This window comes from Lissotriton helveticus, chromosome 1_1, assembly GCF_964261635.1.
Source record: "Lissotriton helveticus chromosome 1_1, aLisHel1.1, whole genome shotgun sequence".
NCBI lineage: Eukaryota > Metazoa > Chordata > Amphibia > Caudata > Salamandridae > Lissotriton > Lissotriton helveticus.
Window position 1 is genome coordinate 428,187,895 of NC_136057.1, and position 12,812 is coordinate 428,200,706.

At 41.7% G+C, this 12,812-nt stretch overlaps 1 protein-coding gene across 2 annotated transcripts in view; it reads left to right on the forward strand.

The window, feature by feature from the left end:
* The window catches only part of BICD1 (BICD cargo adaptor 1), an 801,460-nt gene that overhangs the window by 535,513 nt on the left and 253,135 nt on the right, over positions 1–12,812 (forward strand). For both annotated transcript variants that reach the window (XM_078673795.1, XM_078673794.1), the window contains exon 7: positions 5,844–6,051. In XM_078673795.1, the coding sequence (XP_078529921.1) occupies positions 5,844–6,051 (208 nt within the window). The remainder of the gene's footprint in view (positions 1–5,843; positions 6,052–12,812) is intronic.

The window sequence follows — 12,812 nt, forward strand, 5'->3', positions numbered from 1 at the left end:
TAGCAGTGCGCTGCATAAATGTCCCATTCATTCATTCATTCATTCATTCATTCACTCACAGTCAACATCTGTCACAAATTGAGGATCTTCCTCCAATACTGGCAACTGATAAAATTGGTCACCTGAAATATGCTGACAGCATATACATTTTAAGCCAGACACCTGTTGAGCTACAGAGGTCAATAAATGCGCTGGTTGTATACATTGAGCAGCAAAGTCTTGAGCTCAACCTAATTAAAAAACAGGTGGTTCGCCTGGTTGAGTCAAAGAAAAAGGATAATCATGTACAAGTTGTCACTTCTTAAAAGTATCTTTGAATTCTAATTGAACGCCAGCTGACTCTCAATCAACATTTTGGCATGATATGGGCTAAAGCATGTTCATTAACTTGTGCATGTAATCAGATTCAAAAGAAGCTCAGCTGCCCATCATATCAGCACCTGCTTTCAGGTATGTCGGCACAGCTCCTACTGACGGGAGCATATGGCTTATAAGTATCCATTGAAAAGAGGTGGCCCTGCTAAACTTGTTACAAGCAATTGTTCATAAATCCACATTCCATTTGCCTAGGTCGAGCTCTCAAACTCAAGTATGGCTGGAAATTGGCATTATGAACCAGGAGCTGCAATGTTATGTTATGTTAAAAAAAATTGTAGAGCGCGCGTACACTGGTCGATTTCTTGGTTGGTGCTATTTATAGGAGTTGTCTGAGTCCTGGTGAGTTATTCATATTCCCGAATGAACAGCTATGTCTTAAAGAGTCTCCTGAATCTCAGATGGTCTGTTCAGGATCTGATGTCAAGGGTTAAGGCATTCCAGAAGCGGGGGGCAAACATTGCAAATCTGCTGCCGCCTAGTCACTTTGATTTATAGACGGTGTGACCAGGAGGTTTATGTGGGCTGAGCGCAAATTGCGGGTAGGTTTGTGTCTCTGAATAAGATTGGAGACAAATTTCAGGCAGGTGCCACGTAAAGATTTTAAAATGAGGCACCCGATTTTGAAGGCACAGCATTATGATATGGGGAGCCAATGTAGCTTCCTCATAAGAAGGGAAGCATGTTGTCATCTGGGCTGATGGAACTGATGTGAAATCATTCTTGTGGCCCGATTCTGCACAAGTTGCAGTCTTTTGACTAGATATAGTGGCAGACCAAAGTAAAGTGAGTTAGCCAAGTCTATGTGGGAAATGACCAGGGCTAGAACAGCCTGCACCAGTGCTTCCCTAGTGAGGAGTCTGTTGATTTTGCTTATCTTCAGCAACAGGTAGAAACTACAGTTTCAATCGGGGACTTCTTGGACAGGTTGCAGTTAATTGTAATCCCAAAGCTCTTAGCTGAGGTGGATGGGGTTGGAGGAGAACCCAGCTCAGCTGGCTAGAAATGTGAGCTCCAAGAGTTTCGAGCACCACCTATCAGGATCAACTGTTTTATCAAGGTTTAACTTTAGATGGTTGCTGTTCATCCAGTTGCGGATGTGCAGCATGATGGCTTGAAATTCAGTATGGAATCAGGTGTGTTGTCGATGGTGAATATTAGTTGGATGTCATCTGCATAATTGAATGTGCTCACATTTCTTTCTCTCAAGGACAGAATCAGAAGGAGTAGATACAGATTGAACAGGTGCGGGGATAATGAAGATCCCTGTGGCACTCGTAAGTTGACTTCATATTAGGCGCAGTAAAGTGGCAGAAGCAAACAGACTGGTAGGGGTCCTCCACGAAGGATGTAATCCTGCTGAGAGCCTAACCCTGAAGTCCTGTGGCCCAAACACGGTCCACTTAAAAGCCATGTGAGTTGGACAGCTATCAGAAGGGGATCCAGATTTGACTTTGGTCAGTAGTTCCAAAAGGGCTTCTCTACTGCACCGTTGGTAATACTGCATAAGCACGGCTGGCAGGAATTTTAGCTTTAATCGAAGTGATTTTATCAATGAAAAAAGTATTCAAGGAGTTGCAGAGCGACTGGGAAGGGATAGATTTTATTGTGACTATCAGGATTGGACAGCTCATTGACAATTGCAAATATTTCCTTCGATTTTTTGGTGGAGTTCAGGATCTTTGAAGAGAAATAAGTGGCCTTAGAAGTAAATGTCGTTTTTATCAGGGGAGTAGTTCTGTTTCCACATCCTTTCAGTTTGGCGTAGGGCTAGTTTTTGAGTCTTTAAATCTTCTGAGAACCATCTCTGGGTCTCATGATGCCTGGCTGTTTTTATTATCCTGATAGGGGCATGTTCATTACTAGCTGCTGTTAACGAGGCAGTGATGTTTTCCTCGCTTAAGTTAACGAATGACTGATTAGTGGGAACAGTGTTTGCCAGTGAACTACAGAAGGCATTAATGTTAATGCTGTTCAATTTCCTTGCCATGAGACCTCCTTTAACTGGGGGTTTGCCTGTAGTAATATTGTTAAGCACAAACTTTATTAGAGAGTGATCAGACAAAGTGCAGGCGGACACTGTCCATGCGGACACTCTAAGGTTAGATGTCCAAAATTGAATTAGTGTGTGTCCTTTGATGTGTGTGGGGGATGTCACGTGTTGAGTACAGTTCAACCCACTAAGTAGAAAGGTCAATTCTGCAAAGTGTGGTCCACCTGTCGCATCATTGACCCAATAATTAAAGTAGCTGATCAGTAAAGTTTTAGCATGGTTGATTATTAGATGGGCCATCTGCTCACCTAATGTTTGGGGGAACCAGAGACGATTCCAGTTTAATAACTAGATTGTCTACTGAGGTAATGTCTAGCAGAGTAGTGTGGTGAATGTCAGTTCCTGTGGAATTCTCCCAGCTGGTCGGTTAGCCTGAAGGATGTAGTAGTTGCTGGGGTGGGCGGCCAGAATATCAGGGGCGGACTCCTGTGAGAGACAGATTTTGGTTCATAAAAGAATGTCTGGTTTAGTTGAGTCCAGTAGGTGAGATAAATTTAGTTTTTGCCTTGCCAGGGAGTGAGGGTTATGTGCTATGCTGGACCCTTTACGCCTCTGAAAGATGCTCCCAGAACAATTTGTGTTAGCGGGAAATAAGCTCTCAGGCAAATAAAAATCGAAACAAATCAGGGGGAGCATAATTGTTGTCATCAATAGATGCACTAACTATAAAGTAAGCCTGGGTATCCCAGTGGAAAGAGATTCCTTCTTCCAGCTAAGCAAAGCTTTGGCTAAAGTCCAGTCACAACTGCAAGGCAAGAAAACGTTTGCAATGAAACACCGTGCTTGGACAGTTATCACTTCATATCAGCACTTAAAGCTACTGGCATATCTGGCAACCCATTTCTCATTTGCTTTAACACTAGTGGTGGGCTAAAATTCATCTCCACAGATGGAGTTCGCAGAGAGTTGCCCACTCAACGTTCCCATTGGAACGCGGAGTTCCAGAGTTTTGTCTCTCACGTGGCTCATCAACACTAAGTTGGCGAGCAAATATGTGTGCCCCGTTTGCAATTTTCGGGTGCTAGAACTCTTCCCGGTGAGATTTCTCAATGTGGGTGGTCGCAGCAGGTTACAACCGTTCGCGTTGAGAACGCTGCCGCTTGAGCAGAAAATCTGCTCGAGCCGCAGAAAGAAGCAGTGCCCTCTGGTGTGCCACATGGTGCCATTTACACTGATTTTACAGCATGGAACAAGCTCCCAGCACTAAAACTCAGCACGAGCAGTGCGATGTGCCCAATGACGCCAGCTCATGGAACTCCATGGAATGTCACAGAGGTTTTATGTAACTCCGTGGAATCAGTCATTGTGGAAGTTCATCTTGGTGTTGTCTTCGGAGAGGGAGAGGATGAGCTGTATTTCGTCAGAGTAGGATATCATGTTGCATTTGTGGGTTTTGGCGATGCTACCAGAAGTGTCATATAAGTGTTGAAGAGGGTGGGGCTGAGCAAGGACCTATGGGATACTACACAGATTATTCACAGTGTGTCCTGTGGGCTCCAGTGGCTGCCGTGATCCGTGGGTTTGGGTCTGGCGCCGGTCCCGGGATCATTGATTTGAATTTACCACACAGTGGTGCGAGCTGTGCCATTTCCACAGCCTGCCACACACTAGCGCTGCAGGCAGCAGCCGGACATGACGTCCTGGGCCTATTAAAGTCACTCTGTCAAACCTGACTCAGCTGATCATGATGCTTCGTAGGTAGCATTGGAAACTGCCTCTCCTGACATTGCTCATTCCGAATCAGGAAATGCCTGCAGCAGCCCTATGGATAACATTGTAGCCAGTTAGTAGCTGACTCAGTCAGCTGGAAGCCCCAAGCTTGCAGGGAGCAGTGCGATCACACGGTGCCATGGCATTAGCTTCAGCGATAGGCTTGAGAGCCGAAGCAGGCACTATGCCGATTATGCGTGACTTTGCATTTCAGTGCGGTGATGCGGACCACCACAATGAAATACATTCGTCTAACGTGTGATGCGTGGTATTTGGCAGGGCTGAATAAGGTAAAAACACTACGCCACTGCTGCCTTGTTTCAGGGATGCTCAGCCACTGCAGAATAATGACAGTCTGAAAAAGAGAGCATAGTAAAACCTCAAATTACTACTTGAAAAGTATTTTTTCAACTGTATTGGTGGTTTGCATTTTGAAGTAGTACTGCTTGTGGCAAATAAAGTATTTAACCTCTTGTGTGCACGTGACGGCCGGGAGCCATCACTCGTCACGGTGGGCCTGTGCAGAGGACGGTCCCCGGCCGTTCGAACCCCGCCCACCCATTAAAACCCCAGCACTGCGGCAGAATTTGCGCAGTGGTCAATGGGTTAAATCATCAGCAAATCCTTTTGCCCTTTGAGTCCTCAAAGAATCATGTAAGCCAGCAAGACCTTGCTATGTTTATTGAAGTGGTTGTACGTTAGCATATTGCAGAACACTACATAGCCAACCGCTATGTAACCAGCATTATATATGGTTCCCAGAATTTTTATATACCTGCTCTATAGTTGACCAGAATATAACAAGCAACTGCAATGCCCTTTTACATAATTTCTTTACATTTTTAACTATCTAAATGTCCTTTTAATTTATTTAATTCAGTAACCTATATCTAATAATTTAATAATGTTATAATTAGTTGAACAACCTAAACCTAACCTTTAATTATATTGTATTTAAAATGTATTTTAGTTTGTTTATTAACCTATTCCTTACGTTCATTTCTTTCTCTTTTATTGCGACTTTTTCAAAGTATACAGCTTTTCATTGTTTTAACTTATATTAAATAGCCCTACAATCTTCTCTTTTTATTACATATGTTTTGATGGCTTGGAGGAGATCCTTGCAGTCATTGGGCTTTGCAGCAGCAAAATATGTAGTGTCTGTGACCATTGCAACTGGAAATGTGGCAATGTGTATTATGGCATTTACTATCCTGACCCACTATGTTGTGCACACAAGAAAACTTGAATCACAGGAGTCTGCATCCTCTCATCACCTGTGGCAATAGCCTCCCTGTCATCTTTAAAACAGTGGCTCTGTAGAACATCATTTGGAAATTAATTGATCCATGAAATCTTATGATAGAACCTCCATTTAATGGTTAAAGACATTATGTAGTTCCTCTACATCAAACTAGTAGAAGACTGGATTGTTTTAATTCTGTATTTCAAAAAATATCCCTGCTCCTGAATAGACCAGTGTATATTGTTTTCTTAAATCCTTGCTGTTGTTCAGAACTTGACTGTAAACTGAATGTTTCAAGTCCATGGAAGTGTTCTTCGACAATGGTCTGTGTATCCCTGCATTATGTACTCATGTTTGTATGACGTCAGTAGAAATAAGAGAAAGTTACGTTCCTGTGTTTTGTCGTGATTGAAGACTACTTTGTCACTAGATTTCTACTTTGTTGTTTTGCTTGAGCAGATGTGATGAATATGTGACTCAGCTGGATGAAATGCAGAGGCAGTTAGCGGCAGCGGAAGACGAAAAGAAGACCTTGAACTCTTTGCTGAGGATGGCGATCCAGCAGAAGCTTGCCCTCACCCAGCGACTGGAGGACTTGGAGTTCGATCACGAGCAGTCCCGGCGTACAAAAGGCAAGCTTGGAAAGACCAAGATCGGCAGCCCTAAAGTAAGTGAGGAGGGGCCAACCAGGGCTCCAACCATTGACATTACCCCATGGCATAGTCAGCGCACCAAAATCTCACGCAGTAGCGGCACTCAGAGGCAAAGACATGCTTCTTGCAGTGAAGTTTATGAGCTAAATCAGTGGCCAGACTTCAACGAGTGCCACTCACCAAATGGTGATGGGAAGAGAACAAAAGACACTTTTACACAATTCACTAGTATCTCAAAATAAAATCCATCTAAGCTTTACTCCTAAGATCCTAGAGGGTGAAGATGGGTTGCAAGACCCACATTTACAAAATGTGGGCCCACTATTTGTACTCATACGTCTTCAAGATTTCCCAAATGGCAGCTCACGTCAGGAAATTTAGGAGAAGTGTCCACTCTCTTGCCCATTTAGAAAAAGTACACTATTGAAAGTGTCAACTCTCACTAGTTGACTTGGATGTGCAAAGAAATCTTTGTGTCTCAAATAAAACTTTGACATCATTCAAAATAATTCAATCAGTTTTGATTCATTGATACGTTAAAGACCTCCATGATATTAACAGTAGGTGCATCGTTAAAGGAGCAATCATTAACCTTACTCATTGCAAAGGGTTTTGTCCATGAACATTCAAACTGCTTCTTAATATTTTATACTATTTGTGTAATTTCCATACCCTCAATCACTTTTGTCACCCCTGAGTATCTACGTAATGATGTACTTACCAGATAGAATATCAACAATCGATTTGAGCACTGCAGAAACCCAAATAAAAACAAGATCATCAAAGCAAAAATACAATTTCACAGATTTGCTCAAATGTAAATATATTCCCTAGACTGTGGAACAAAATGAAATAGGTGGTCTGCTACGACTAAAGTCACAATAGTTCACAGTCAGAACGGATGCCTGTGGTTGGACATTGAAGATACAAGCGCCCCATAGAAGCAAGCATATTGTTGCACAAACATACTTGAGGAAATGCAGCCCTGAAGCATCTCATGTTTACAGAAAGACTACACGCAATACTGTGTAATGCACAGATTTAATTGAAGGAAGATTATAATAATACACATCGTCGCTCATTTGCTCATGAACAGGGTATTTTGTTTCAGAGCACTTCGTTACTTCCGCAAAAACAGATTTTATTTCTGTTTAAATTAAATAGCTGTTGTTTAATACTGGTTCATATATCCCAAACCTATTAGCCATTTCTTGATTCTGTTACCTTCTTCAAGGCTAACTTAGTGTAACAGAAACCTTTCATTTCCAGTCCATGTCTCAACGCCCAGAAATAAAAACACCAGTGTGTACTAAGCCACTGGTTGAATATCTGTGCTATGAAACAATGACAAGAGGACACAAAGTATGAGCATTCCAGCTTCCTGTGAATTAGCTAAGTCTCAAAGAATAGAAGTATGTTTTTTCGTAGTGTGGACTTTGCTCACAGTAAGGTCGAGCAAAAAAAGTCATCCACATAGGAATTGGCCTTAAACTCGGCACTTCCAGAATTAATCTGGAATGCATTTAATCTCCCAAGTGTCAGCTGTTAATAGCAGAAAAGTTATTGTGTGCACTTGGGCTCTTTCACAAGTAGTGTCATTAAAAAGGTGAACTAATCTAGAAAATTGCCCTTACTCTAAAATATACAGTCCCACAGATCTTGACATGTAAGTGTGTTGTTCTTAACAAAAGTTCACAGATTTTGTTTTAGCATTGACAGATTAGGGTTCTACATTGCCCAAGCTTGGCAAATTAATTTGTTTGTTTTTTATTTTGTTTGTTTCAGAAGCGAACGACCCATAAAAAAACGTAAGAAAATTACAATTAGAAAATCACAAAAAAGCAGTGCATATCAAAACATCTAATTAAACTACAGAGCATGTAATTCGATTTAAAAGAACAAAATAGGGTGAAGATAATGTGAGTTCGACACAGATATGTCCATTTTGAAAAAGCTTGACGCAAAAAATAGAACTTCCGAAGTATTGAAATTTAGGTTTAAAAAATGATGAACGGGGCATTTACAAGCTAGAGAAAGAAAACCCTGAATATATAAAAGGTAAGAAAAAAGGAATAGAAAGGTGCAGCACAAACCCAGGTTCACACCAACAGTACTGCACAGTGTTTTTTTGTCATAATTTTCAGATACTTAAATCTTACTGGCCAGCTATACATTAAGTATCTTTAAATGGCAGATGCTACTGGGTATCAACTTATGATCAACGCGTGCACCCAGAAACACAAATTTAAAAAAGGTCTGATTGTATCCCTAATATATGTATATGGATTGTTAAGACCTGTATTAGCATTAATATGATTCACAACAGAAAAACTACCAATCATGAGAACTGATATCTGATTCTATTAGAATTAACAGAAGAACTGTAGTTCACTTTGACATGAGTGGTATAATATAGTCTATTTCTGTTCCACGCTGGAGTGCTTGTATCTGCAGCCAAACAGAAGCACATTCAAACATAGGTCAAAAAATCAATATTGAGTATGAAATCTATGTGATATTGTAGAAGCCCTACTTCCAGAGCACTTACCATGCATTGAAGTAAATGTGCTGCCCACCACATGTGTGAAGGCCATCTTTTAAATAATACTTTCTGCTCGCAGATGTGGAGGAAACTGTCCAGGAAGTGGAGGCGATCACGCAGGAGATCGCCCAGAAGATCTCTTGCATTGTCAGAGCCTACATTGTTCTACTAAACCATCTCCACATGGCGTATTCAAAAACTAAAGAAAATAGACCATTGTGTGAGATCTGTTAACTAATAACAGGATTCAAGAGGTCGATTAGGGATAAAAATATACTTGCTTCTAAAACTTTACTCACATATTTTGGCTGGCTCTGTGTACTTTAACCCTAACTCAAACCATCAACTTCATCAATCCTATCATGTTATCACTGCAGTCTTGTAAGAACCCAGGGGCAGACCGCCTCTCATCTGCACACGCATTCAGTCCTGGAACAGTGTCTCATCATCTAACTGCATCATCTAACCCTAAGGGTGAAGGGATAATCTGTGAATCAGATTCAGCACTATCAGTACGATACCTCATTCCGACAATCATGTTCCACACAGTCCGTAATTATAAGGTGGCCTGAAAATGTATCATATTGAACTCACCCTCTCATTACAGTTCCATAATGTAGTTATCAGATCAATATATAGATCAAACATGATGTGTCCAATTTGAGATTCAATCAATATTCTACTGTATACTCGAGATAATTTTGACCACAACTCACTTTACATATTATGGGCCCGATTCAAGAAGATAATTGCAAAAGTATAGACATAGTTTTTCACAATTCTAGAACTATTTAGTAATCCATGTCAGGAATAGGTTTGCAGGTTGACAATTACACCTTTGTGCAACGTTTTTAAGACTACCTATCCCCAAGTGTGGAATTGTAATGCCCATTTTCCACACTTTGAATGAAATTTACTATTGCCAATTTCTTCACAATCATGGCAAATGAATCTGCAATAGTAATAGCATTTACCCCTGCCAGGAATGCTTTTGTGATTTGTGGATCAGGCCCAATGTATATGTGTCACGTTGAACCAGCTCAGTTTATAGAGTGCTGTATTATGAGTGTCACATTCACCACAGCCAGTAGGCATGGTGTCGCGTGTGCTGGGTCCCTCCTGCTGGGGATCGCCAGGCTAGTGACTTCCTGAAGTAGACGGTTCGAGTCCCCAGGGCCAAAGATGGTGTCTAATAAAGATATATCATATTCAATACAGAAATGGTATCGTTATCAAATACAAGAGATTCAAACATCATTAAGATAATGAACCACCATAGATAGATTATTATGACCAAATTCATTATGGTAGGGTCAGTTATTAATATTTGATGATTACCAGAACAAGTCATGATACAGCTGTGTCATTTAACATGTCAGCCTACCACTTCTTTCAAACTGAATAAGCCACGCGTGCCCCAAACACACATGCCTACAACTGCATGCCACAAAGAAAGCTTGAGGAAACAAAATCAACACAATTAACCCCTTGGCTGCTGCCGTTGGCCAACGGTCGTCACGTGCACTACATTGGTAGTGCTGCGAACGTCCGTTGGCCGACGGTGTCCCACCCGTTTTTCGAACATTCAGCACTGGAGCTGAACGTTCGGCGCAGCCAAGGTATTAATACATCTAAGATAAACCGTGTGGAAAACTTAGCTTCCTTGATAACAGTTAATGATCTGCAGTGGGGAGGGTGCCTATTATTTCCTACGGCTCCATTTTTGAGACATTGAACATTTTGGCTTGTGCTTGACCCAAAGATATAGACAATAGATGACACAACTGCCTTATATCAGTCATCTCATCCATGGCCGGCTGGCTACCGTACTATTGAAGATCACTCCCTCGCTGACAATGTAGTGTGCCAGACATTGGCAAAGACGCCCCATGTTATGACACAGCATTTAATTGGAAACATTGATTGTCATAGTTGTTTCTCAGATTGAAATGCAATCCACCATTGGATTTCAGATGTTTCAAATGTTTTGGTAGGAACTCGCTCTCATAATAGAATGCGATGCACACCTGCCGGCTCCACAAAGTGCTACAGAATACACATGGATCCATCAGATGTCCATCAGATGTCAGACTCTTATATTTTATAGATACTAATTTGCCATCTCCACTGCTTTGACTAAACATCAACTTGCAACACACAGGGCTCTGAAATTCCCAGAAGTGAAATAACTTTATAAGCAGCTGGAACCAGGCAAGAGAGAGAGCAGTGAAATCAGGCCATGTTTGGGGGATGCCTCAGCCTGTGCAAGACAGCTTATTTATGGGGATAGCATACTTAGGGAAATTGTCTTAGGTTGTATTGTGCCTTCTGACACCTGCTGGTATTTTAGCCACATAGAGATTGATCCAAGAAACAGAACATTTCGACAGGAAAGTGCAACAAATAGGAACGCTGGTGGGTCCACCTTCAGGGTATGTCTTTTTGGACACAAGACAGTATATGAAAAACTAGGATCGCACATAAACATCCCAAGTGAAATCAGTGTACAGCATTAGATATTTGAGCGCAGTTCTAAAACAGAAGTGATATATGCTGGCATGGTTCTCTGCACATAGTGCCTAAGATCACACATTGCCCCAGTGCATACGACCTGTCACAGTTACTGCAGTGATACAGTTAGCACAGTGCACTTGCATAAAGTCTGCACATTATCATTACTATATCTTCCTGTCCGTCTATCCTCATCTCTCCCCTTGCTCATAGTATGGACAACTTTAGCGATAGCCATGATGAGTCAGTGTCCCTTTGCTGCAAAGACGCCGTGTTGTTATCCTTCCAAGAGTGTCAGCCTCCTGCATGGAGATATGGTGGGGAATGATGGCTGTCCAGCACAAGTCTGTCACCTGGGGTCCTTACTCTTGTCATAGATGCACACTTGGTGGGAGCCAGTAAAAGCCAACAAATGTTGTATCCATGACCAGGTGAGAAATGCCTTATTCTGAATCAGGCACAGAGGCTTGCACAGAAGGCTGCATCCACCCCCTCCCCCACCCTCTCCCAGGATATGACAAAGATAATGCTAATGCTCGCTTAACAAGGGCTATGGAACATACAACATAGCTCGCCGTTTTCTGCAGTGCTTTAAGAAGCAAAATATGCCAGAAAATTGTAACAGAACTGCAGATCCTCAGAAAGAACCTTTACATCACAAACCGATGAACGTACCAGAGCAGGTGACCCATGTCACTAAATATCAGTGATCCTGGGACAGCTCAGCAGATCACTATTTACAGACTACATCTTGGTCACAGGATGCAATACTGCTTTTACCTGAGCATGTACTGTTCACATCTGAAGATGGGGTTTTCAATCTCCCAATAAATGGGCAATCCATCTATTCTGAAGATGTAAACTTTCCTCATTCCTAATCATTTTGGATATCCTGAGAATCTGACTGAATTTTACTGTTCTGTTGATAAATGGTACCAAGACTATACGGAAGACAGGGAAAAGCACAGTGTGCGCAGCATATACAGAAATACCTATTTTAGATCAAAGGAAACTCCCACCATTATCAGTGTAGCAAAGGTTACTTCATCCTACTGAGGGAAACAAAAATTGTATTAAATGTTTGAATATTATATTTTCTAGATAGTAAAGACCAACTTATGGCCACAGTATTGAAATCCTAATAAGACAGACATTCTGCAGTTTGGGGCATCAACTTCCTTAAGGTGGGTGCACTGTTGGCCAGCTTCCTTGTCCCCTCCTCCACACCCAGACATGGTAACTAGAAATTATGAAGTCAAATTAGGTTGCAATTTTTCATTCCAACCTCAGATCTTGGGATCTTGTTTTGCTACACTCAGGTTCTTGAATAAATTCCTGTTCCTCCTCCTGCTGCACTCCAGGAAATCGGTGGTTCATGCCCTGATTACGTTGAGACTGGACTATTGAAACATGCTCTACTTAGGTTTACCTGCATTTCGTATTAACCGTGTGCAGATGGAACAAAATGCAGCCGCATGTTTGCTGTTAATAATTCCTCGAGATGATCATATTTCCAAGCTTCTCTCTGCTCTGCATTGCCTGCCAATTGATAAAAGGATTTTGTTCAAGACTTTGGTATTTGTACACTGGGCCTGGGTCCGCAGTACCTCACAGAAAGACTTATACAGAACCATCTCATAGATGGCCTTGCTCTCCTCTCATTGGTTATTTGTTGTGACCCCCAGGATCAAACGGACTAGGAAAAGCGGCGTTTCCTTCTCC